The 27,883-nt window shown below is 40.8% G+C and overlaps 1 protein-coding gene across 1 annotated transcript; it reads right to left on the bottom strand.

Moving 5' to 3' along the window:
- Positions 1 to 18,698: 18,698 nt before the first annotated feature.
- Positions 18,699 to 26,011, bottom strand: LOC104506794 (chromosome unknown open reading frame, human C10orf128; the record flags this gene model as incomplete). The annotated part of the gene is made up of 4 exons (XM_010147872.1): positions 25,957 to 26,011; positions 21,185 to 21,235; positions 20,266 to 20,376; positions 18,699 to 18,723 (listed from the first exon to the last, which is right to left on the bottom strand). Coding segments are annotated over exons 1-4 (242 nt in total), but the record flags the coding sequence as incomplete, so codon positions are not given.
- Between the last annotated feature and the right edge of the window lie 1,872 nt (positions 26,012 to 27,883).

The raw sequence follows: 27,883 nt of genomic DNA, 5'->3' as shown, positions 1-27,883 counted from the left end.
CTTGTTGTGTAAGTTTAAGAGGGTCTCCATATAGCGGGGGAAAGCGAATGGAGATGGCCAAACTCGTTACTGTTGGCACTGCCTAGTAGTTGGATATACATGATATTTACATTGAAATGCCAAAGCATACTTTTCCGTACTCTACACCTCTAACTCGCCTTTGTCAGTCTCTAGTGGAAATCATTTGCACATGATTTCCCAGCAATACGCAGTGGGCTTTTCCTGCACTACATCTTGGAGTAATTTTGAGAGGAGATGCAGGGCTAGGCTTTTGTCCCTTCATAAACCAAGAAATTCTTGGACTTGGTGTGTGTCACAGTGAAGGAACTGCATCTCCAGTAGCAAGCAAATATGGGCCTGTTGTTTACTGAGTTTGTGTTTGTAGCCCTGAGAATTCAAAAATCCATAAGCATGCTCAAAATAATCCTGACAGTTTAGAGGTGTTGGAGTATTTTTTATTAGTACCGTTGATCTCCCTGTTTCTGAACCTTTATGATGTAGCAGAGATCAGAGTTTCTAATTAATGTCTACAGCCTCTAATTAATCTCTACAGCCTTATATTTTAAACTAAAGTGGGGGTTGCCACAGCTACATGACCTGAAGACCTAGTGTCTCAAGTAGAGTATCAGATAGTGCAAAACTTCAAGTTAAATATGACTTTTGGCAGCACTCTGCTTTTTCTGTTGTTACTGACTCTGCTAAAGCAATGATTTGAGGCAATTGTGAGTTCACAGATCCTGCCTTTTCCTGTGCAATCACTTTTTCCCCCTTCCCAACATGTTAGTTCTCCTGTATATTTAGTTCTCCTTTATATCAACAGTTTGCTTATCTGAAAAAGCTATTTCCCAGGCATTCCCAGCCAAGTCCCTGTGAACCTGAGACTGTCTCCAGCCCCATACCAAATGCGTCTAGTCAGATCCTCACACGAGGACCCCCAAGGTGCCTCAGAGCCTCTCCAGCTCTACTTTGGGCACTGCATCCCATTGTCAGGAAGGAGCAGAATCCTCCAGCAGGGACAGTCCCAAAGGAAACATATGGGTACTTGTAGCCTTTGAGACTTGAGGTCAGGGGCCCTCTTTCAGGGCAAAACTATGTCAATAGCCTCCCACAGAGGGACCTGGATTGGAATAACAAGGTCCCAGAGCTGTTGAAGATACCTGGTGGGTGAAGGGGACATTCACCAATCAGCCTGCCCAGCCTTCACAGTTGCTTTGCCAGTTGCTGTTAGAACTGCTCATCCTGTGAATACGTGGCAGCCTTTTCTTCTAAGTAGCTGGTTTGTGTTTTGTGTGCGTTTCAAGGTGGCAGATCATTTGAAAGGAGCGCAGGAGCCCTTGTGCACTCACCACAGGTTTCTGTTGCTTCCCTAGTGTCACTCTAATGAGTTTAAATATCAAGCAGCTTAAAACATACTAGGATTGTTCCCAAAAGGGGTGACTAGTCAGGGTTTTATATTCATTGGAGCATTTCAGCCAGTTTTAATCACAACAGAATATGTTTGCATCTGGTCCCAGTCCTGTGAGTCCTCCCTCTGTACTGTGGAGTAATTGAAGAATATGATTAAAGGTAATTATTTTAATTGCACATTGGCTCAGAAAGATTTCTGATAGTGCTGAGTACAATCTGATCGGTAAAAGAAAGGCCATGTGGACTGTCTGCATCAGGACAGACCGGCATCAGCAGTGGTGTAAGTGATGCAAATGAAAGATTGCTAGCCTCCTGTGAGCACTGCATGGATCACAGGGGTGGGGGAACACATTTTTTAACTGAATGCAGGAGACAGAATGTGTGCACTGTGCCAGTTTGCCTGTGAAGCTTCTGGGCTTGTTATTAGTCCACACAGTGTTCAACCCCAGCACAATGTTGCTGACTTTGCGGAGGCTCCTGTTTGATGCAGTTGTGAGCAAAAGCACACGGTTTTTCTAAGGCTTAAAGCCTGAAATATGAGAACCGAGACCATATATATTCAATAAGGTGAAATACTTAACACCTAACCATTCCAAAACCAGCATTTTTGTTGGATGCTGCAGTAAAGTAGAATGATGGCCTAATAATTAGGTCACCCACGTGGAGCTTGGAAAGCACTGTCTATATTCTCTGCTCTGCTGATCCTGCATTGGCCTTTGGCACAGCACTTGAGCTGCTCCTTGTCTCATTTCCCCTCTCTGTAAAGAGTGGACATGCCGTCTTAGGAGTATGTGAATTGCTTTCATGCCGTGTTAGTAGTGAACATGTAAATTCACTGATATAGTAACAGGGAGAGCAAAGACCTTTGTGATATTTCTGTGTATAAATATACAGTAACTATGGAATTAACCACTTCTTACTATGGCAGGAAAGCACATCAGAAGATACTAAATTCAACAGGACCACATTTGGCTAAGTGATGCTAAGAAGAAATTTGCTGTAGGGAGGTAGGGTCTTCTAGGAGAGCATTGGCACATGCTTGCAATGCTCTTAGACTTCATCTAGATGTTTGCTATTAGCCGTCGTGGCAAAAGAGGCTGTTGGAGAAGATAGAGAGTCAGAGCTAGGCTGGCAGTTCGAATATTCCCTGTGAGTAATGAGTATGATTTTCAGAAGCTTGAAGCCTCTATAGGTCCTGTTTGTATCATATAAACATCCTTTCTTTATGGAGTTTGCTACTTAGGTGCTTTCCTTTGCTTGTGTTTTCCCATATTGGTTGGTGAGTCAAGGCACTTTTAATAGTCTTAGTCTTTTGTATTTGATTAAGTGCCGTTATAAGAAACAGAAGAAAGTACTCTTGACTAAAATGGTCTTATTTTTCTCTGAGGCCAAGAAAGATCCAGGTCTCCATCATTTTGCCTAGTATTGCATTTGCCATCCTTTCTGTTGGGGAAGAGCTGAACCAGACCCTTTTCCTCACACCACTCAGAGCAGGTTTATATCAGTGAGGTCTGATTTAGAAGACTCCTCCCACAGGCACTTCTTTTGTATGGGTATACAGTTGTACTGAGTCTGGCAGATTTTTGCCTGATTTATTTCCATGTGAGTGAGAGCTGCACCAAGCTGTGTGACTCGTGCATTTAGTCTTGATTTGCACTGCTGCAACTGACTGCAGGATTTGACCTGAATGATCCCACTGTTGTTAGGGCACATGCATTGTAACTAAAGCCAGTGCATCATTATCCCTTCAGAAATACATGCTGTATATGCACCTCTTAGCTCACTTCTTGTGTCTTCAACTGTCTCTTCTGAACAACTCTGTTCACAAGCATCATTATGTTGCTGTGCATCTGCCATGAGGAGACTGCAGGTCCAGAATGACATAACTGGGGCATGTGTCCAAACCCTGACTCTGAAGTCTTACCCACTGTTACCATTCAGGGAAATGCCAGTGAGCTCAGGGAGAGCTCAGAGTGCTCAGCATGGGCAGGTGTAACCTGTGCTGGACAGGCAAATAGCAAAGCATAGATGCCTATTGTGTAAGTCGTGGACTGCCTGGGCTACATCCTTCATCAAGAATTAGTGGAGCTAACACTGTCTTTTGTGTTTTAACCTAATGCCTCCAGAATGTTCCCCTTTCATCTAGTTTTCCTTCACTGTTTATTTCCAAACAGTGCTGTGCAGTTTGACCCACATTTGGAAGCTGCTGATGTTGCAAGCTGTGCTGGTAAAGCTGGTTGTAGGAATGGGCAACACCAGCAGCTCCTTGGGGTGGCAAAATATTTGCAGAAGCCTCATTTGTCTGTACAGAGTCAGGCTGGATGCTGCAGTTGAGGGGTGGGAGAGTTAGGCTTTGTGGGGCACTGATTGCTGCTGCCATGGCAGCCCCATGCAGTGGTGGCAGTTGCTAAGTGTGCCTAGACCTCTCAGTGGCAGCAGAAGCAGGAGCTCTGGGGGTCCCTTGTCCCTAGTGGTCTGTCTCAACACTGCTCATCCTTTTTCCATACTCGAGGGACATAAAAAGGTTTCGGGAACTCATGAGCTATTCACCACTCCAGCAAATTTGCCTGATCAAGGTTGCTAACCTTATTTCTCCAGGCCTTTCTCCTTTACTGCTTGTACTTTACCATTTTTTGTTTATTTTAATTTTTATTTCCCATAGCGTACTGAAACGATTTGAAAGAAACATTTGTTCACACAAATAAGGGAAGGTAATAGCTTCCCTCTGTGACCACATGCTCTCTTCTGTTCCAAGTCTTAATTAAAATGGTACTAAAGGAAGCAAATCAATTAACAGATACCTTACAAGATGGTTTATTCATTTACACATGTATACACACACAATTACTTACAAGTATCACATTACTGCTTTCGTTTATCTGCTAGCAAATGCTGCTAATGAACTGCAGTGTTACTGGACTGGGTAACAGACACCTAGGAATCCAGGGAAATTATCCAAATATATCAATTTTCTCTGAAAATAAACCTTACATTTTGTTATTAAAAATGTGCATAAAAATTCCATCCAGTTTCCTTTGTACATTTGGAAAATTACCTGCTTTGCTGAGGTCAGAACAAAATATATTCAAATCCTTTCAGTTACAGTTACAAGTACTACAGTAGCTTATTCTTCATAGAAACAAAATTCTGATATATCTGCTCTTATGTTCTAACAGTGTGTTGACTCTAAGTCCCCAACTCAGCACATCAGCTCTGCCTTTAATGTGTGGGGTTAATTGCAGCTCTTACGATCTGAAAGTACATTATTGGATGGGAGGCCCTGATTTCCATTATTTTTTTGAGTGATCTTTCTTAATAATACACAGAATTTCTAGGTTGGAATTCAGTCTAACGTTCGTCTTTTTTTTTTTAAGTTGGATAGCTTCTGTTATATTACAGTAGTGAAGAACTGGAAAGAACTTTATTGATTATGATCTGCCACATGGCATAACCGAGAGCAGACACTGGTTTAAAAGTTAATTTTCAGAGCACATGTTAGATGAGAGATTAAAAAAAATCCCTATGTCTATAAACATTGGCCTGAGCTAAAAGTTTGGGAAGACCCAATCTATTTATGGTTGTGGTCTTTGGATCTGGATAGTGGCTATTTCTAAGTTGCTGTAAAATAGTGTAACCTGCTTGGAGCCACCCTGTAATGCTACAACATAACAGCTATGCCTGTGAAATAATGTGACATTACTTAATGTTGTACATGTTATCTACCTGAGGCTCTCAAGCCTTTGAGTCCTGCTGGGTTTCCTGAGAGGAGCTGTAGGAATAGCAGAGGATGCCCAGCACGGCATTGCTGCTTGCAAGCCAAAAGGAAAGCCTGCTTTGAGGTACAAAAGTCTTTCTGGTTTTCTTGCACCTTGTGATGACAGTATCTGTTATAACAAAGCATTCTTGAAAGGAATAGATTCAAACAAACAGAATAGAATCTATAGCATTATTTTCTCAACTGAAACCAAAGCCACAGGCTCACTGCTTTAGTAAATGCCGGAATGTGTGTACAAAATAATTTGTTTAAGCCAGTTAAAATTATTTAAACTATTCTAAATGCTCTGAGACAAAGTTCTATTTTTTCTTGTCACTCCCGCTGTAAGAAGTTTGTAATTGGAGCTAGTCAAAGTAATTTTGATGAAATCAAATGCAACAGAATATATAAGGCTGGAACAAGAATGAAGGGGCTGAGACACTCAAATTATGCACAGATTCTGATTGAACTTAGTGCATTGTTTTATACTAAAAAAATAAGGATGGGTGAATTTTGGAAATGTCAGATTAGCTTGTTTATAGAATGCTGACATTAAATGTTTAGGTTTGGATGTCCAGAAACATTTTTTTTTCAAGTATACAAAACTGTTTACATTTTAATGCTCTAAAAACAAACCATGGAAAACATTATTTCAACAAAGGGATATTCATTTTAAATGACCATAATTAATTTTAAGTGGCTGAAATTAGTTACCACCAACAGATAAACAAAAGACATCAGTCCTAAAGCTAAAAAAGGATATAACTTTAGTATGAATTAAATGTTTTCATATTAACACTAAACATGTATTTTCTGAAAAACTCAAGAATCCCTGTTTTATTTCATATTCAAATTAATAATTTTTAAAGTTACTTCAGTCATTATTTATCTAACTTGAAATATGGGTATGACCATGAATTCTGCTGCTGAAATGTATCAGTACCTTTTTGATTACCCTGTGTCTAATTGATTTTAGAAATCAATCATATACTTATCGCAGAACAAACAGGATCTATTAATGAGCAGAGCTCATCTATTTTATTTTCCTCATACATTTGTTTCATATACATACTGTTTTACAGGCTTTTCATGTGCAGGTGATGCAAGTTAGCATGCATTATAAGCTCTTCCTGTAATCAATCAATCAATCAGTCTTTCAATTAAAGAACAAAGAAAGGAATTGGTATTGGTGAGGTTCCTGCCTGTGCACAAGAAGAGTTCTATTGATCCTCAGACCAGGTAACTGTTGATTGCAAAAGGATTATGGATCATTTGTACTTTGTTTTCCTAGTACATTGATGTCATCTCTGAAAAGAAAGAAACATCACAGGTTAACAATAAATTTCTGGCTTTTGTTTTACCTGAGATGTTCCATAACATCATTGTAAAAGCTGTGCTGGGAGATATCCAGATAAAAATTACAGGAATTCTAGAAAATTGTTAATGGAGCTGCATGAATTACATTCATGAAGTTCCTCCCACTTAACTTTTATTTTCCTGGTTGTTTCTTTGTATCTTTGGAAATATCTGCTTTTCCAAAGTGAATTGACAGAACGAATGTATGATTCTGCATTGTGGTGACTTCCAGATGCCCTCCTCACTGCCAGGTAGGAATCCACTAGCAGCAAATGATGCTTTTTAGGGCACCATCCTATTATAAGAACTGTTCCCTGTGTTGCAGAAGCTGCATTATCATAATTCTGGTTGTTTCCCAGCATTGCCTCACCACGTGAGTGGGGAGCAGCTCCTGGATCCATATTGTGACTATATCTTTCTAAGAGCTTACTACTTGGAGTACCTACTAATGTGAGGGTGGCTGCATAAGGCAGACAGTATTCCAGGTATACAGCTGGAAAGCTGGAGGACAAGGCAGTTAAATTACTTGCTTTAGGCCATGCAGTGTGTCTGGCAGATCTGGGCTGTAAGTAGGAACTCAGGGTAACCCCAGCGTCTTTATTGCTGTGTGATCTTTTGCTTTACCTAGGGGGATGTGTCCTTACAACTTCTATATTTCTGCCTAGTACTGTCGCCCTACCTCCCTGTCCACCAGACTCTCCCTTCCCCAAGAACATACCTGTTTTGGCTCGATCCCATGTTTGACCTGTAAAGTATAGAGAGTGAGGTATTAACTGTGAATTTCAGAGCAGTAAGGATGAACATTCAAAGAAACAACACATCAGGAGCTGGGGAAATGCAGGAACTTTTTTTCCTTTCTCTCTTCTTCACTGCTCTTATTCAGTTTTACTCCATCTAGCGTCAGTGTTTGGAAATAAGATTCTTTATCTTTCCTTGCCTTTCAGCCTTCAACTTACTCGTATTAGATCGTGTGACTTCACTGGGAAATGGTATTCCTTGTAGTCCCTTTCCTTCAATACTACTTAGGCATTTTCTGGTGACTTTGCTAAGGAAAGTGCTCGCAGAAGGTTTGTCAGGCACGGTTGTGCTTCTTGTGGTTTGCATACTTTGAGAGAAACTTTGTTACGTGTGCCTTCTAGGAAGCTGTACTGAAATTTTCTGTTCATGTGAAATTCACTGCACTGTCTGGGTCTGTAGGACTTAAGACCTAATTCTCATCTTTCTAGCTTGAAGTGGGTGTACAGTCCACAGACAACCATATGATGGCATATATAGGCTGGAATCAGAGGGAAATCTGGGTGGGATTTTCTTCTGCTCTGCTCCCTTATTTTTTTCTCCAGTTTGAAGCTGGAGTGAGTCCGCATAGCTCTGTAAGGTGACAGTACCTGCACTGTCCTGTGCTGCTTTCACAGCTAAATTCACATACTGCCTGCTTTGCCCAGCCCTCAGGGAGCTTCCATGGCATCCAGAGAAGGTATCAGCTGAAGTGCAAGGAGGGAAACTATCCAGTAACTGCCTGCCAACCTGCCGCCTGATGACCACACTGGTGGCAGCTGGGGGTTGTCTCATTCTCTTTTGACTGTACCAGTCTGGCACTTTGCAAACATAAGGAATTTTTTTTATGACAGAGCTCTGTTATGACCCAGGATGTCACAGTTATGCAGCAGTATTTTTCAGCTTGTTCCAAATAGATTGTGACAGCCCTTTCTCAGAAAGGAGAGGTATTTCAAAACATAATCAGGGGACCTGATATTGTATGCACTTATGAACTTGTCAGAATTTCTTCATACAAAATGCAGATTTAAGCATGTGAACTGAGTTACACAAATTTCTGCCTGTCTGCAACTGTAGCTATTAAAAAAACCAACAACTCTCCCCTCTTCTGACTATGACAACAGATTAATGCAGATCAAGGCCAGTGCAAAGTGATTTGAGCAAACTGGGGTGAATCAGGAATAGATTAGGCTCAGGGATGCTCACGATCCCTTCTCCTGCCTGTGTCAGAGGGGGAGAAGGTGGCAGGCAACTGCTGGGAAGGGCATTGTCTTTCAGCACCAATCCTAAACCATTGCCTGCCCATGGCCTAACCTGAAGTAACATTCTGCATACAAAGAAGAGACTGGTTGGAAGGCTAACACTCTTCTCCATGTAGCCCAACGTAACTGGTAAGTCACCTAAAGAGAGCAGCTTTCTCACTGATGCGCTGACTGCCTTCCCACTATTGGCAATGACAATTGCTGCAGGAAAAGGTGGTCCAGCTTTCCCCTGCACCTTGGCTTTCCTTCTGCTGGATGTTTTTGAACAGCCTGATCTCTCTGAAAATTATTTTTATATTATACTGCATAGATTTTTGGTAGGGCTAGTTCCCTAAGGCAAGTGCCTTGACTGCCTGACCAGAACATGAGGCTGCAGTGGGAGGGAGGGGGATGTGGAGCAGGATTGCCTGTGGCCAATGAATTGGCCATTCATTTGCTCTCCTCCACAAGCTCACTCAAATGAACCAGTCCACAAATACTTTACAACCACCATTGCCACCTCAAGGGGTAGTTTTTCCTCAGCACTTGTCTCCAGCTCCCACCCCTCCACCTCTCCTGTGCCGGCACAAGAATATCCATGTCTGTGTAGCAAATCAGATTTGGGAGTGGGACAGCTGTTGGTTTTTAATGTACAAAAAATAACCTGGTTAGTTTTTAGCCAGTAGTTCTCTATCTTCTTCCATTTACAAGTCCATACAATTTTTCCATTGAAGCTGTGAACTTCTGTGAAGTGTCTTTAATACCAATTTAAACCCATATGGAAAGCCTTTATGCCTATAGCTTTCTGTCAACCACTGAGAAATAGTCCATTTGCAACCTGCAAGTCAGAAGTCAGTATCAGTTTGTGTGATATTTATTCATTTCTTTCAGCTAGCTATTCAGTCTCTGATACCAGGCTGTAAAGTGCACATGGAATATGGAGGTGGATGTTTATAAGTAACAACTAGAAGAAAAACACACTTAGCTTTGCTGGTACCTAGTACAGGTCCTTCAAGGCAGTACTCTTGGGGAGTAAGAGATTGGGAAATTGAAGTAAAGTGATCTGAGAGACTTCCTATATAATCTTAAAAAAGGATTTATAAATAAATAATTGAAGACACTGTATAAAGGCTCCTAGCAGTTTATCTGAAATTAGTGATTCCTTTTTCATATGTTTGGTATGAACTTTTATCCAGAAACTCAATGTAATCCAGAAAATTCTTTGAGTTGGAATATACAGGAGCTCTGGTTTGATTGCAGCTTTCTAGTATCTGAAGGGGGCCTACAAGGGTACAGGGAGAGGACTCTTGTAAAGAACCTGTAGTGATAGGACAAGGGGTAATGGGTATAAATTGAAATCAGGGAGGTTTAGATTAGATATCAGGAAGAAATTCTTCACAGAGAGGATGGTGAGGCACTGGAACAGGTTGCCCAGAGATGTTGTGGATGCCCCATCCCTGGCTGTCTTCAAGGCCAGGCTGGATGTGGCTCTGAGCAACCTGGTCTAGTGGAAGGTGTCCCTGCCCATGGCAGGGGGGTTGGAGCTAGATGATCTTTAAGGTCCCTTCCAACCCTAACCATTCTATGATTCTATGATTTGATGGTGTTCTTCTGTGGATAAGACCTGTGGCACTCTGAATATCTTGCTTCAGGAGGCCTTGTTTTATTTTGTTTTGGTTTTATGCTGTACTTTAGCTAGGAATGAAAGCTGCTATCATAGCTAATCCTATGTTGTCACCTCTATGACAAGTCCTAGTCAACATGAAACTACTCGATCTGGATGGCAGATGGACGCTGCCTGGAAGCAGGAAGCTCTCTCCTCAATGGCATCTAATATTTAAGTTACCCTGGGTGTCTGTTGACAGGAGTGAAGAGGCTACTCTTCCAGAAACACTTCTAAATTTTTATCCAGACTTGCAGCAGCTCCAGGCAAAGGTAGAGTTACTCATTTATTGCTGGAATCAGTGGCACCAGCAAGTTTGCCAGCACAGACCACGATGGCTGTGGAAGGAATTGCCTCCAACAGGTGTTTGACTATTACCAGGAAAGCATTCTCCTGACTCAGCAGGTTTGGGATCAAGTCTTACAAACAAATGATTTAGAGCTATTCAAGACCAGCCTCAAACAGCTGTGCAGAGGGGTAGGAAGGAGTAAGGATTCCTCCCTGTTTGGCAGCTGTGAAAAGGTCAACTGCAAATGCATTTCCCAGATCTGAAGGGAGCACAGGCATCCTGGGCCAGATGCTCTCCCAGGGAATGTGGAGAGTGGCCAGGGAGGAGTAAAAAATAGCCATAAATGTGGCTCTGCCTGTCAGGCTGGTAGCTGGCATCAGTGAAGTATGCTATATCCTGGAAAGGGGTTTAATGAATTAATCTGGCCCTAACAGTCTGGGCTATATGTGCGTATATATGTCTATATAAAAAAAAAAAAATGCCTTTGTGTGTGTGTATGTGTCTGTATACAAAGTACTCCATCCATTAAGGAATAGCTGTAAGAGGAGCTAAGCGCCTCAAAGTGCCTTGGTGCTGCTTTTTAAAGCCTGGTGTCCCCTGCACAGTGTGAAGCCTAGTGCCCTTGATTTTGAAGTGTGTGATATAAAGATTAATTTCATTTTATGGAAAGGCTAACCTGAGCCAAAGTAACTTGTCCAAGAAGAGTGAGTTTGGCTAGACAAGACAGTGACATAACCAGGTAGAAAAGCCATTTTATTTCTCTATTCACTGGTGATTATTGCCTCAACACAGAATGGGTATTTATATATTGTTTCTGTGAATGTATATGTGCAAGGAATTGAGACAGCCATTTCTGCTGAGATTATTTGCTCATCTTTTAACGTTTACACAAACACACATGCAGTTGTTTAGGCTATCTCTGTTCATACTTATGTTCACTTGTAATAGCATGCATTATTATGGCATTTCTTCAGCTTTTAAATATTAAACTCAGTTCCCGGGATGCATACTGTGAAGACTGAAGGCAGTGAATATAGTCACTCTGTCAGCCACCTGTTAATCCCTATAGGCTGAGCGAGGAATCAGGCCTGCTCCAGTACATCAGCAGGGCCAGACTTCTCACGCAGGTGGTATCTGCTCCTCAGAGAATTGCAAATGCAATTCTGCCTAAGAGGACTGTAGCACTTCAAGTTTTCTTCCACTTCTAATTCTCCCAAAAGTTGTTCACTACTGATATTTGGCCACAGTGGCAATGTAAAGGGAGGCTCTGCAGTCAAAGCAGACCACAAAGGAGTCATTTTTGATTGATTTTGCAAGGCTTATTTAGACCATGGAGGAAGCTAAGTGTCTTTGTTGGCTCTGTTTTTTTTTTTTTTTTATTTTTAAACCTCTAACAACTTTATGTTGACCTGATTATTGGGTTGTTTGTAGAATATGTTAGTTGGCAGAATGAAAGACATTGTGAACGGCTCCTTGGGAACAAAAAAAGAGTGGCAAGTGAAAGAACAGCTTAGGATATAGCTGAGGGATGTTAAGAGAAAACATTCAAGTCTTTGACTCCAGAAGTGTCAAAGGTTCTGCTGAATATACATGACTGATTTTTCTCTAGGTCCAGAAGATAAAACTGACTATCGTAGTTTAAATGAATATTCCTGGGAGAAGAAAAGAAAAAAAAGAGGCTTGTTTTAGCTGAACAAAGACAGATGTAGACAACTCAGTGGATCTAAGGAAATTCAGGATTAATGAAGAAATTGTCTGGATTATTGGGGATTTAGAGAGAACAGAGTGCATGTAGACAATGGCTAATTTTTTCCCTTTGATGCTTCACTTCTATTGTTGCAGGATGCTTTATGACCATGAATGAGAAGGTTACTTTGAACTGGTCACAGCTCCTGTAAGGAGGTATGGTAGCACTGAAACTCAGTTTTGCCTCCTCTAAAAGTCCCTAAGAATCTTGGGGCATGTGGGAATGGGACTGTGGAAAATGAAGATTCAAGGCCAAAGGGTACACTCAGACAGACCATAACAAGGACAGTTTGTGCAAGACCAGTGGTCTGCAAGATATGGGGGGAGCTGTATAATACTTTGTATTGTATAAGCACCACCATTTCTAGTACTCCCCATGGGAAGAAACAGACACCTGTAGGCTATGAACGAGGAGTGAAGGAAGCCCAGTGAGCACTGGGAAAGACAGCCAGAGGGGAGATGGGAGAATAGATGGGGTAGGGAGACAAGAGAGCCATTTCCACGAGCTACAGTGACAGTCATAGGCAGATGAAAGCTGAGTAGAGTTTGAAGACTTTTGGTATGTTTTCCAGTGCTTTTTCTTCTCTGCTTTCCCATATCCCTCTGGCGAAACTTGCTCTTTACAGAACAGACAATGTTTTCTTTCTATGGCAGGATTGCCATGGCTGCACACAACAAAGGCAGTACTGAGCTGAGTGGGGAAAGGGAGGTAACTTATGAGTTGGGGCAGATCCCCTGGGTTGATCAATGCTTTCCTCAGAATACCACTGACTGTGCTTAACAAATTCCTTTTCTATACCTGCAGTTCTTACTTGCATCCCATGTGTTGAAAGTGGTGAATCAGAAACGGATACATGGAACCAACTTAGGGAGCATGTTTAAACAATAGGAAACTTGGAAGGTGGAGATTAATCTTGCAGGTAAAGATGGGATGCTAGCTCCCATCTCCTGGGAGCATATGAGAGACATAAATTGTGCCTAGGAAAATGCATGCTTTTTCATATCCATCTGCAGTTGACAATGCTTTCCTTAGTGCTTTGTAGTGATAGACAATTCAGTGGTCACATTTTGTGCAATGAGTCATTAATTCAATTTCCCTCTGCAAAGGTGTCCAAACAAATCCTATGTTAACATTTTAATGGGATTTATATCAGAAAGACCACAGCTTTAATGGAATGTGGAGAACGAACTAGCCTTATAACAGGTATATCCAGGCTGAAAAAAGAGATATCTTATTGCTGGGGAAAAATGTCCTCTCAAAGTCAGGTCAGTGCAAAGGAAATATTTGTCTCCAAGTCTGACATATTTCCACAGGAGGGAATTACTTCATTGGAAAGTAACTAAAATTCACAAAAGATGCTGTAGCATGATTTAAAACAACCAATACTAGTCATGTTTCCTGCTCTCTTTGTATAAAATCTGTGCAGAAAACATCTTAGTAACTCTGCTTAGGAATTGGACAAAGATAATTCTTTTGCAGATTTATTTTTGGCATCATGCTATTTCAAGTACTTTTGCCATTGAACTTGCCTATAGTAGAACAGCAGTATGTGCTTGCATCTTAAGCAGATATGATTTCAATGGATAGTGAAATGGACAGTGATATCACTCCCTGGCTGCAGACTGAATGTATAGTGTTACATGTGAATAGCTGATGAAGTATCTGAGTCACTGCAATACATTTCAATGCCCAGTGTTCTGCGCAAGCTGTGTTCTAGATATTGATCCTTTTTTTCTCCTGCACCACTCTTCCAGAGACATGTTCAGACAAGGACAAAGTCTCTTTCTTTCATTGTGTATTTACTTACGAATTTTGATCTGTAAATTTTGGGCCTGTTTTACAAAGGACTCCTATTTGTGGCTTTCTGAAGTACTCTAGCATCAAAACTAGGTCTCCAGTTATGTTTATTTGTGAGGTCAGACTCCGGTGATTAGACAGGTGTCTCTCTCATTTGCAGCTGATATTATCAGTGATATGACTCGTGACTATTCGATTGGCTTCCTGTTTTGTAAATGATGCATTCTGCAGTTCAGTTTTACAGGCCAGTTTGACCTATTTAGATCAGAAAGAACTGTTCTTCTCTCCAAAACAGGAGAACATGAAAAAATACCAGGCTACCATGTTTAGGTAGACATACCCATGTCTACCATGTTTAGGCTGGCACAGTTCTGCTAGTTGAAAGAAACTGCAGTTCAACATTCAAACTTGCATATGATTGCCCAAACCTGGTGTCTGCCATGCCCTCCAACTCAGATGTTTACGTTTTCCAAGTGGATAATTTTACCTCCTATATATGTCCATGTCACTGTTTTTAGTTAGACAATGAGGAGACTGGAGGTTTTCAAGGTGTGATAGCATTCCAAGCCCTCCTCCGTTCACCTAAAGAATGCTCTGATTCTCAAGAGTACCTTGTGTTTTCCAAGGATAGTCTAGCCAAAGAAAGTCAGTCACCTAGAAGTCAAATAGGAAAATACATGAGAACGTCTAGAAGATGCTTTGGGTAGGAAAAAAAAACACTGGCACTTAGATGATGCAGCTCCCAAACTCCACCTTTTCTCCATCAGATATCAGAATGACTTGTGCATTGCATTTAAAACCCAGTCTCCTGCTGAGTAATTTACATGGGAGCATGGAGAACGTATTGAGTGGCATGGGGAATTTTGGTGTGTGCTGTTACCCAGGATGTGCTGAGGCAACAGTGTCCTTTTTGCTATTGCAGCAGGTTTAAAATATGTACCCTTTCCTTTTTTGTAAACACTCCCTGTCTCTCCATCCTTCTCCTTGTCTCTGCATGTCTCTCTTTTTGTCTCCTCCTGTCAAAATAAATCTGGCTGCCATGCACTGTAGTTAACTCAAAATATTGCTAGTGTTAAATGTACCCAGACATTTTTATTAATACATTAAATTTGCATGAAATTTTTAGGCAATATAATTTACCAAGCTTACACCAAGATGGCATTTGAAACTGATACGAGCTATTAATTAAAAAAGAGGACATTAAATAATTGTCAGTTGACATTTAAATTACTGTTTTGTTAGCTGACAGAAGCTTGCCTCAAGCCTCTTTCTCTTCTCAAGTGTTAGTAAATATCCCATTGAGTTTAAGGGCAACCCATTATGAATCGGTTGTTTAAATCTTAATGTTATATACCTGACTAAATAAAGCGGTAAATGCTGTTAATTATTTCACAATGAGCTGTCAGTGTCATGTGGGTGTAGAAACACTTCTGGTTTAAGTATTTGGGAAAGTATCAAGGGGGATGCATCAGTATGCTTTCTGATTCTAGTGGAAATCTGTTCTTGCAATGTGTTGGTTAGGTTCAGTACCAACTAATCAGGGTCCTAGCATAAAAGATGATTATCTGCATCAAAGCCTTCAATTGATATGAGGCTGACCAACTACATTGACTATGATGGTACTGTGCTGGGTGACACCCACTCACAGTATGTCCAGCCAGGGAGAGAAGTTATTGAGTGGCTTGAGGTGGTTGTTGGAATAATGTGAAATTTAAAACAAAATTTGGCTGAAGGTGTATTTGGTGAATGCTCTATCGTTTGGATTAAGATTTTTTTTTTTTTTTTCCTGAACAAACAATAATGGTCATCACTGGTCAAGCGGAAAATGAAGTTGTCTGTAGAAGATATGGCAGTTCTCTCCAGTTCTAAGTAGGTGGTGTCTTGATAATTGCTGAGGGTTTCAGGTTGCCTCTATATTTCAGAGATTCGGGATGGCTGCATGATTGTTTGGAGCAAATCTGGAACCAGGTGATTTCAGATAATGAACTTTGCTTTATCAAAGGGTTTTTCAGGACTAGCCACTGGCCTAAAAATCCATAAATTAGAATCCCCAGCAACTGAATTAGGTAGCTAAAATCAGGTTAGACCTAATTATCACATGTCTCCCTGATGACCTGAAGAAATGAGAAACTATCCCTATGACCTGTGAGAAAAAATAAATTGGATAAAATTGAACATACAGCTTGGATATTCTTGAGGAATCTCCTCAGTATTTAATAATACTGTAGCACTTATGGTGCAAGGACTCAGCATAAGTAATATTTCAATTCTCTTTTCAGTAAATTAACTGGGGGAGATTGTCGTGGCTTTGTGTTTGTGGGGTTTTGGGGATTTTTTTTTTTTTTGGCTGCCATTGATAAGAATGACTAAGTCCCATACATTTCCTGTTGGAGATATAATACTCAACCAATTTGATGAATGTTTGACTCCAAATAATAGCGCATAACACCATTCTTTGGCTCAAGTTTGGTCCTATAATAAAGAGGTGCCAAAATTGGTGAGAGCCCTGTGGAAGCCTACCACATACTTCAGCTATTACTTGTGCTATAATGGTCCAGTTCCAACCTTTAAGATAACCTCATTAGGTATAGGCCAGTTTAACATGTCAATACAAACTCTACCATCTGGAAAGGCTGAAGAAGATTAGGACGAAAGATTTTAGAAAGCACATTGAATTCTGTATGCTGTATTTCCTTTTGATTTTCCGTGAGTAGATTGCTTGGATTGCAGAACAATGGTGCAAAACCAACTAAGCTAGTTTTGTGTCAACTATCTAGGATATGGAAAAATAAATCTTTGTTTATAAAAGCACTATATGCACTTCCTTGCTAAAAATTATTCTATCTCGAGGATATCTGCATTTCACTAATCCTACTAAGGATTAGTTTATAGGGGCATTCTTTAAATGTTTGCTATGGTCTGGTAGTATTTCTACTGTCACAGGTTTCCTCAAGACCAGTAGAAGGCTATACTGTTTCCTCAGATTAACCTGCATTATGGAGACCCTTACAGAGCCACCAGGAGTAGTAACATAGATGTCCTGAAGTGAGTGAGAACAAAGATTTGTTAGTAAATTACTCACTGCTACAGCAGAATTGAAAAGTAAAGCTGATTAAGAAGCAATGATGGATTTCTAGTTGTTTTCTACTTAACCAAAAAAAGTCATCTTTAACATACATAGTTTTGCCTCCAGACATTGTGGAATTACAGTTTCTCCCACTGATCAGTGTTGGAGGCTCTGAGGCAGAGTTTGTGTATTGTGTCATGTTCAAGCCTTAAGAGCAGAATTTTGGCATGAAACTGGGAACTTCACCCTACCTTTTAGCAAACACCTGCAGGCTGGGAGAAGGAATTGTTAAAGGGGTCAATGTAAGGTCACCATTAAAGATGTTAAATTTTGTTACCATCGCAAAGTCTGTCACTTCCCCTACAAACATCAGAGGATGGTATCATAGATGTTCAAACTGTCTCTGAAGGAAATTACCACACATAATAAACAGCAAGGGGAGGTAGAAAAGTCCAGTGTAGAGTGGTTCATGGATATACCATCTGCATTTCATCTACACAGTAAATCTACTGCCTTCTGTGTCTCTTCTTTTCTTTGTCCCTCTCCTTCCTTTATTGGCTTTTCTCTTTACTCTGATTTCTGACTTTTCTGTTTCAGCTTAGCTCTTTCTCATGCCCTTCATGCATTGCTCTGTCTATACTGTCCTTAATACACTAGAAAATTTACTGGGTATTCTATGCTTGTTCTTCTGGCCATATAATAGCCCTAATCTATTATAGGTTAATACACGAAGATTGTCAGTGTCTTGTATGAGAATAGTATGTTACTAGAAAGGAAACATTTTGTGATGGTTAGTTGTGTTATGTTGGGTAAGTTTGTCCCTAGGAAAATAACAGATGCCTCACGGCTGGGGCTCTTCTCTGTTGGACAGGCAAAACATTGAAGTACTTGCTGCAAGGGGTGCTCTTGCTTTGATCTCCGATTCAGTGTTTACATATGCTGTGCTTTCTTTATGAGGAATGACTGTGATGAGGACATCCTTCTATCCAGCTCTCTGAGAGAGGCCAGAAGCCATTTCTTAGGTCATTGAGTACAGCTGTTGCCTTCAGTTCATGAGAATGCTGATTAATTAATGTTTGGGGTTTTTTAGTCCCTTATAAAATGTATCAAAGAGACACAAAGAAGTGTCCACATGTGTAGATTACCATGAGCCAGCAGATAACTTGCAGTGCAGAGCCACTATGCCTGTACATCTCTACCCTATTGCCTGTCCTTGGAGGAGATGAGGAGTGGCCATTGTCTAAGCAGCCTAGCACTGCCTCTTCTGCCTGTGAACCCTTCAAGAGTTCAAAACCTAAATTGGTCTTCCTGTTTCTGGATAGTGGGGAAGAAGGCGAAGGGCAAAAATGCATCCCTTCCAGAAGGAATGATCACTACATGACCTTGACCTGTGAGAGCCTGGAATGAAGGGAGTTCTCAGACCTGAGATCCACACATAATAACTGGGAAATCTTTGACGAAGCCATTTACCCTGGTTTACAATTTTTTTTTTTTAACCTAAAAGGCTTGTGGATATATGAAAATACAGTAAAAACTTTGTTCTAGAATAAATGTGGAAAAGTTCTAGCAATGTCAAAGAACATCGTGGAGCAATGAATCTTACCTTCTATCCATTTTGCCATCTGACTCTAAAGAGAGAACAGGAAAATGTGGTTAGTTAAGAAGCCAGGAAGAGAGTGGTGATAGGCCTGCTCAGAAGTTGTGAAGATGCAACCAGGAGAACACAGTTACAGCTGGTAAAGATCCAGCCATCCTTTCTGAGGAAAAACTCTTTGATATTAGTAGTATCATGCAACCCTCATAAAGCCCTTAATTCTTCCAACTTCAATTTCTCATGTCAGTTTTCTCAGAGCTCTATCTCTGCTAATATTTTGGCTATTTTGAGTTTGATTGTAGCACATCCCCAAAGTATTTTGAGAAACAACTTTGAGTGAAGATGCTTGATGAGAATGAGGTGGAAGCAGTTTCCCTTCAGGCTTGCTATACAGTACCACTAAAAAAAACATCATTACATTGTCATTTATATCCTCATGTGTTATCTGGGGAGTCTGTTTGCAAAATCATCCTTTAAAAGACCAGTGTTTACTATGAGTAGTATGGAATCAGGTAATGACTTACAGGCTGAGCTCAGCATAGCAGTACTGGGTTCCAAGAGCTCTGTCTACTTCACTCTAAGCTTGATAGTTAAGACCACTCTGCTTTCCTCTTTACTAAGCAAAAGACTGTGACTACTGTTGAAGCTGTGTGTCATGGTGCACAGCTAACTTAGTAGGATTAGACAGTTGTGGATGCTGGAAAATTGCTTCTCCTTTTTTGCATGAAGGTTAATGCAAAGATCCAGCCACAGAAGCAAACGTGTCTGGACACAGCAGAAAGACAAGCAGCACCTAGTTCTGTGCTATAGTAGCCTGAGTGAGTTGTCTCACTGAATATTTCTTGTTTAATGTCTGACTCATTTTTCATGTTGGAAACTGGATACATGTCCTTGTTTTAGTTGGGGCAGAGTTAATTTTCTTCACAGTAGCTAGTATGAAGCTATGTTTTGGATTTGTGCTGAGAAGAGTACTTAGTGTTTGTACTGAGTCAAGGGTTTTCAGTTTCTGGTGCTGATCTGTGTTCCCAGCTTCTTTGCTACAAGAAGCTGGGAGGATGGCTGGCCCAGACTGGTCAAGGGGGTGTTTCATTCCATATAATGTATTCTCAGTATATAAATTGGAGGTTGGGACAGGGGGAGAGGCTCTCTCTGGCTCCCAGGCTCTCTTGGGCTCTGGTCTTGCTACTCAGGGACTAGCTGGGCATTGGTCAGCAGGTGGTGAGTAGTTGTATCATTTTTTTTCCTTTCCATTACTATAATCACATATTATTAGTATTGCTAGTATTATTGTTATCATTATTTCATTTACTTTCTGTTATTGAATTGTTCTTATCTCAACATGTGAGTTTTCTTGTCTTTTCCTCCGATTCTCCTCCTCCTCCACTGGAGGAGGGCATAGGTGAGCACGTGGCTGTGTGGCACTCCAGCACTTCAAACACTTTTAAAATAGTTCTTCAAAGGAAATCCAGAGCTGCAGTAGATACATAACTCCTAACGCTGAAGGTCAGATCTGCTGTATCAGAACATAAGAACCTCTGTATCTCTGGATAAGAACGAAGGAGTATTCTTTTCTTACCTCCAAAGGCATTGTCAATCATTTGGTTTTTGATCATGCAGATTATTACTGCGACAAAACCAATTGCTAGAACTGCTCCCAGAGTAACTCCTATAATGACATAGGTGAAATCTGCAAAAATTGAAAATAAGTCACTGAGTATACAACATTAAGTAATAATTAGTCTTTGTGTTTCGGATGTGGCAAAAAGTTTCCAAAGTTCAAATGCATCCCTTAAAAAAAAAAATCATGCTTATTCTTCAGAAGAGTCTGATAATGCTAAGCCAAACTGAGAAGAGTGAGAAGAGTCTACTCTTTCAAGCCCCTCCATATCACAAAACCATGTGAAACTGTGGGTAAGGGGGCCAATACCATTTTATGATACTGAGCAACTTTAGGCTTTGGTGTGTGCAGATCTCAGCTCAGTTTTAGAGCTAGGGCTCTACTTTCCCTCACAAAGTGAAATTCCCCATCCCCACTCCCTTACCACCGTGTAAGCTGCCAAACTTATTCCTGCTTCCCATAGCTGCACACACACAGCTTCATCTCCACCTCCCAGTCCCCAGCCTCCTGCTGTGCCCAACTATTCTGCCTCTATAAGTCTTTGCTGGGAGGAAGCAGGAGAATTTTTAAGTGTAAACTATGAACTGCATTGTGACTTTGCATCACTTTATGTACATAAAGATTCACTTTTATCTGTCAGGCAGGACGCTGTCTGTGTTCCCATCTCTGTCCTTCTAGCACTCATTATATTTACCTAGAAGTAATCTGAAAGATCCAGTCACACAGCAAGACTCTGCTGTGCTTGGCAAAGTACAAACTCACAGTCAGATTATTATCTTCTGTACGTAACAAATTCATAAAGCCTTCTAAGTGCTTTTGTTTTTTGTTATATTTACTTTGCCCCTAACTGGAAGCAAAAATCTCATCATGGACTCACCTATTTCCTCCTCTGAGTTTCCAGGAGCATAGACCTTTGCTCTCCAAAAATCTGAAATGGAAATATTTTAGCATGTTAGAACATCAAGGAGAATGCTCTATATTCAAGGAGAATGCTATATCTGGCTATTTCCAAGGAGATGGTTAATCCTTGTAAAGCTTAAGAAAGGATCTGAGGCTTCCTGGAGTAGTGAAGTGTTATCAGTCAAGTTAATGAGGACATCCTAGGAATGTGGTCATCACATGCCAGTTTTGGGACAGAATAGAAAATACAATTTTAAAATTTTATGTTGTCTTAGCACTCTCTCCATTCCAGAGTTTTCTCATTGCAGGCCTGAGAACTGTATGCAGGAGAAGTTGCTATAAATCAAGGAAAAGATTACAGATGCAGTAAAACTAATAAGACATGCCAACAAGAGGGGATATGGCATATCCCATCCCCTCTCCAGAAAACACGAGTCCCAGTCCTGCCTCTAGTTCCAGTCTTCAAACTGTGGCTTACTGCTAGCACAGAAGAGAGTCTTTTCCTCTTCAGGAAAACATTATGGACTGGAAGCAACCTTTTCCCAGACTCCCATTCCAAGTTCCCTGTTCATCAAAGAACACCCTCCCGGCCCCTCCCTTCTCCATAAAGCACTATAGTGGGAAATCATGAGGGAGTTTCATCTGACTGAAACTCAAGTTGGATTTTAAGGTCTTAAATGCATCCACTTTTCCCACTGCTAAGGTGTCCAATGTTAGAAGTCCCAGCTCACATCTACTCTCTCTTCCACTTCCTGTGGAGAAATAATTCTGCCTTCTTGAGGTTTTGGGGGTGTAATTTAATTTCTTGTCCAGTAAAATAAACGCTAGTTTGCTTTTAATCTTCCCACTCCAAAACCAGCCATTTTGGTACCTCTACAGAAATCCATCTTGTGTCTGCTTTTCAGACTGCTGAAACTCTCTCTTGAGCTGAGTGTGGGCTCTGGGGCTTCTGCGGTTATGTCAGAAAAATCTGATATATTGGGTGGCTCACAACAGATTTGTTTTTATTTCCAGGTCTTAATCACATTTCTCATCCCAAATTTTCATAAGTTACAAACCAAGCTTAAAAAATCTGGAGACGAGCTTAAAAAAAAAATTGAGTTTTAAAGTAAATGTATTTTGAAAACTATAATTCTGACTTGAAAGTCCTTTTTTTCCCAACTTTTTCATAATTAAAATGTCTAGAAACATATTTTATACAAGGAGAAATGTTTTCTCTCCAAAAACTCGATAATACTCAGAGAAGGGATCTGGTAGGAGTGGGGAATCCAATGACAGCTGGCTATGCTAAATGACCAAAATCAAAGTTACAAAGACAAGGAAATTTAAAAAAAAAAAAAAAGAAAAAAAGTCTCACTACACAGTGGGTATAAAAAGCATATCTGCTGATTTTCCAGATTAAAAACCAGTCTCTTTGCTCTTGCCTGTGAATTTATTTCATTATAAATTTAAAAAAAACCCTTTCTTCCATGCCCTTAATTATTCTTTGTGCTCATATGAAGAATGTTTTAAATTCAAACATAATAAAAGTGGTATTGTATTACTTTTATTATCCTAATGATCATAGTACATAGACCTTAATGTATGCTTTCTAATGGAATTAAACCAGTGACAGATTATGTGTTTTATGGCAGAAATAATATTTTACATGGAATATTTTATGTAGGTCAGTTTAATATATTGAGATTAAATTATTAGTTTCTTTTTAAAAAGGGAGGGAGAGAAATCTCTGAAAACCCACAGGACTGGAGAGTACATTTTCAATTCATACTTTCAATATGGTTTTAATTAAGGTTTAATATCATTTACTGGATGCTACTTAAATACCTTTTGCTTTTGAGGACTTGTGTTAGATAGCCAGCTCCTGTTTGTTTCAGTTTCTTCTTAGGTGGAAAGTGGATTGACTAAGTCAAAAATACATATGTGTTGTTTGATCTAGATCCTGTCTTCAATTGTGAGCTTTTGGGGAGGTACACAAACCTCCCAGTACAGAGGGGTTAGAAATGATGCCTCCAATTTTGCAGCGCTCCAGCCCCTTGCTTTCTGACCCCTTGTCTGTGTATACTGGGTTTAGACTAACCCCCATGCCTTGAATAAACCCTTTGGACTTGGAGAATATTTGTTGCTGGATAGCAGACCCTTGCAGATGAATTTGATAGCTGTACCTGAGTGACTCATGGATCATTTCTCAAAGGTTCTCTTGTGTAACAGACGGTACTTTCTCGGCTCTCCTGCATGCCTGGCCCTGGCGCTGTGTGCAGATGGCACTGTAACAGAGGGATGCCCTGTGGGGCCTGGGCAGCACTGGGAGGCTGGTGAGAGGCACCAGCTGTGTACCCAAAGGGTGGGGGAAAGGTTTTGTGAATGTGCTGTTGGCAGCGAGTCCAGAGATGAGGCTGCAGGCTAGACAGGTCTTACTTCATACGAGGGGGGACAGAGAAAGAGTAAATGCAAATCTGCTGCAGCAGCCTGCCTGAAGAGCTCGGCTTGGTCAGGGATGCTGGAGAAACTCTTGCTTCTTCCGACTGCCCACTGCAGTCCTCGACCAGTATGGTCACTTCTCTCAGGGTACATCTGCTGAGCAGGTGATGGACCCAAAAATAAACACACCAGGCTGGGATCCCCTGTTCTTGGTGAATTCCCAGGCAGGCTTAGCCCTCTCAGACCTGCTGTGCATGGGAAACAGCTTCTGACCACACCATGGGACGTCCTGTTCTCCCTGTGCCCTCTGCAATGTAACTGTGCTCAGATAGTGATGTGAGCATAGGTCAACACAGTGAGGAAACTGGTGCAGTACCCAATTTGGACATAAGATCAGGGAGTAGGAATAGCTCAGTCTCTCCACCTCATGAGATATTGTGAAAACTCCCAGCCACAGGCAGCAGTGATAAACAGCAACATGTGCCTTGTCTCTCTCAGTGCACAGCACCTGCCTTAGAACTTCGTTTCTGTTGCCTCCTGCTTCCATGTGACTTTCTTCTCCCTTCCTCCTCCCATCTCAGGTTTCTCCTCATTGCAGAAGCTAGTGGCTGGTCCTGTGGCATTGCAGTAGCCATGAGTTCAGTGCCATTCAGATTTGGAGTGGCAAATGGGAAGAGAAACCCAGAGGTAGGGTGGGGAAAAAAGGACTTCTCACAGTGGGTGAGCAACTCTAGAGCCAAATAAGGAATGCACATGACAACAAAGAGATTACAGGCAATGACCCTGTTGGAAACCATTCCTGAAAGCTATTACTAAAAAAAAGAAAGGTGTTTTGGCTGGTACATAGTGTAGTAAAATTCCCAGCTACATGTAAACTTCATAAGATAGGCACTGTTGGCATCCAGGCACATGGGGTCCTTTCTCAGTCCTCAAATTAGAGGCAAAATCCTTCTTTGTAGTAATAGATGAGAACAGGAGTCATTCTTACATAAAAACTGGAATTTTTTGAGCTCTAGTCCTTGCCAGGCACCCCTCCATCCAAGAACAATAGATTTGCCATTGACTGCCCCTATGCATGTGACATTTGAAGGCATGTTAATGCTTTTTCCTTGTATCTATAGCCTTTTGCTGTAGAACATCTCTTGCTGCTTTTGAGTCTGCATCTCTTCGTTCTCTAAGCAAATGCTACTGTATAAATGGGACTTGTGCCATTTGAGCAGTAACTAGTCAGTAACTAGGGACTAGTCATTGCTGACTTCACATTTGTAAGAATGGTTGGTTACCCATCTCCTGTGTATTGGGCAATCTCCATTCCTCTGGACTCTTGAAAATGTCTGTGGAAAGGTTCAGAGGGCTTAAAGGGCCAACAAAAAAGGATAGAGACCGTGACAAATTCCTATGTGTACCTTGAGAAGGACTACAAGAGATTAGATCACTGCTCTAAATAAATGAATAGCTTTGCTTGTAGTTTCTGAGGCAGGAGCGGGTCCGGTGGATACAGGCTGAAACAGCTGGTCTGCATGTCTCAGGTGGGGCAAACTGCTCTTGTGGGATTCCCCAAAGGTAGATGATGATTTTCTATTAATTTCTGCATGAAGTAGTAGTAGTGTGGGAGGTGTCCCTGAGGTAAAGATGTGGCTTTTGCCACCAGAGGGTGCCTGCCCCCTTACCTAAGGTCTGGGAGATCACAGTAATCATCCATGTAAACTTCTCTTTGTAGTTGCTCCCAGCTTCCTCATCTCCATTAGTCCCAATGTTAATATAACCCCTGCTGACACTTCCTCTCCATAAGCCCCACTTCTTCCCTGCACAAAGTGGAGGTGAGTAACCATGAAATAAGGTGCAAGTTGTGAGGATGAGAAAGCCCTGCTTTGGGGTGACAGGAAGCGTTTAGAAGCAGCCTGAGTCAGGAGCATCAAAGTCCTGTAAGTGAGAGTTGCAGAGACCAAAAGTGACATGCAGATAGCATGCACACACATCAACTTTTTCCTTATAGTCTACTGAAGTACTGTTTTCTATACAGTGCAAAACAGGATGCTCAGCAAGCTCTGCCATCTCATCTGCAAAGATGCAGGTATTTAACTTCATGGTGTCTTATGGATTGCGCACAGCAGACCCCTTAGCACTGAGCCTATGAAATGTTAGCTACAAAACTCAGCAAAATACCCCACTGTCTCAACAAATGTTCTTTCTCCAAGAAACACAGTTCTAAAGAAAGTTTTAAACAACAAACATACAATTAGCCTGGAAAATTAATAACTCCATCAAGCTCAGGAAAAAGAAAAAGCTCTCAAAAAGGATGGAAAAGAAATATGCTAGATCACTTACGTAAGAGAAGAAGAAATGCCATTAGGACTGATGTCCAGCTTGTTAGTAAGGTCATTGTGAAGTTCTGACAACAGAGTGGTTTCACCTAAATCTTCTGAATTCAGCTCTTCTGCAGTGTCTTTAAAAAAAAAAAAATATCTAACGCAAGTCACGTGACTGTAATGGGAAACTACAGTCACATCCTGAGTACTTATATTTGCAAACAGAGGTTCCCCTTTTTGGGTTTAAGTTCAACATATAAATAAACTCAACACTTGAAAATGTTCTGTGAAGAAGCTGGACAGTCAACAGTCGCAGCTAGTTCAGCTATTTTGTTCTCTGAGGGTTCTTTAAAAATATGTATGTTAGCATTTACAAAACTGAAAAAGTCCTACCTCAGTGAACTGTTCCCTGCTGAAGCCTTCTAAGCCCATGGAGATGCAAGTGGGTTTTGTGTCTTAGAAGGTTCTCCTTCTAAGACAATCTCTCTCAATGTAGCCAGATTTTTTTTTTTAACTCAACATTGTTGCTATCATAAAGTTTTGAGGAGAGGAGTACTTGGCTGAACATTTCCCTTTCATAATCAGGCTTTTTGGGAGCACAGTGGAAGAAACAGTGGCTGCAAAACCATTGCAAGCCAGTTCCTGGAAAAGAACTTCTACCTAAGAAAAATGTCCTGACATAGTAGGAACTAAAAAGCAGGAACTTACTAGAAGATGGCGCTTCTGATAGAAGTCAAGCTTATTCTGTGGGGGGAAAAAACAAACAAACAAACAAACAAAACACCAACCAAACAAAAAAACCCCAAAAACATCCCACAAAACAAACTCCAAAGTTTTTTTCATTCTTCAGGAAAATTCATCTTTTCAAATAGATTAACCTGTTCCAAAACTAAATGACAGCAAAGCGTACAAGTCAATATTAATGCTCTTTGCTAAGTGAACCCATTCCTCCCAACTCATTTCAGGTCCATCATTCAGAGGTGGAAGGCACAAGAACATCGTCCTCAGTTTTTGCAGTAGAGGTCTCTGGAGGGTCTCTGTATTGCTTTTACCTCTTGCCTCTTGATGTACCTTTCTGCTTTATGTTAGTCCTTTGCTGTCTGGTATCTGCATCTCATGTAGATGCTTGTATACTCAAATCAATATAATCTGAAACACATCTTAAGTGAGAAGTTTTAAGAGAAAACACTCTTGGATATTTCATTTTTTCTGTTGTTGGTGAGGGAATGTCTGAGCAATCTGGTCTCAGCAGGATTTCACATCTTAAGGCTTGATGAAACATCTGTCTTGCTGAGTAAATTACTGTTGTAAAGCTCTCCTTCCAGAAGTCTGTTTTTAATGGGACCATTGTAGTCCATAAAGAATGCTGGTGACTGCATGTGTATGGCCATCTTGGTGAAAAAATGATTGTAAATGACCAATATGTTCACAAATGTTTAGTTGCTCTGACAAGCTGTGAGTGAAAAATTGTGTTTATAACTTCCAGGTGTTTGTGGAGAGATAAGAAAAACACAGTGTTAGCCAACAAATAAAACTCTTGAGGCACTAAAAATATAAAGATGACCAGTGTATCCTCTGAGATTACTTTAATTCCTGGTCTATTTTGCTGTATGAATCATAGGTAGAACTGACTATGGTAGATTTGATAGAAAGTATTTGCTCATACTTTGACCTATTGTGAGTGTTTGTGTACACATGCATGTGTGTATAACTCATTTTTGCTCTTTCACTGTTCTTGGTTCTCTCTGGGATCGAAGTTGAAAACACCAGAACCAAGCAAACAAAAATCTCTGTACCAGCTGGATGGAAAAGATCAGGATCATGTTAAGAATCTCATCATTTTCGTATCTCATGTGTTTCATCTACAAATGATGCCATGCTCCAATGTTCCTGAGAACCTCTTATGGAATAACATGAATGTCATCTGTCCTTCTCTTCCCCCTCCC

The sequence above is a fragment of the Eurypyga helias genome, unplaced genomic scaffold, assembly GCF_000690775.1.
Source record: "Eurypyga helias isolate BGI_N326 unplaced genomic scaffold, ASM69077v1 scaffold10510, whole genome shotgun sequence".
Lineage (NCBI taxonomy): Eukaryota > Metazoa > Chordata > Aves > Eurypygiformes > Eurypygidae > Eurypyga > Eurypyga helias.
This window is presented reverse-complemented; position numbering and strand designations above follow the sequence as displayed.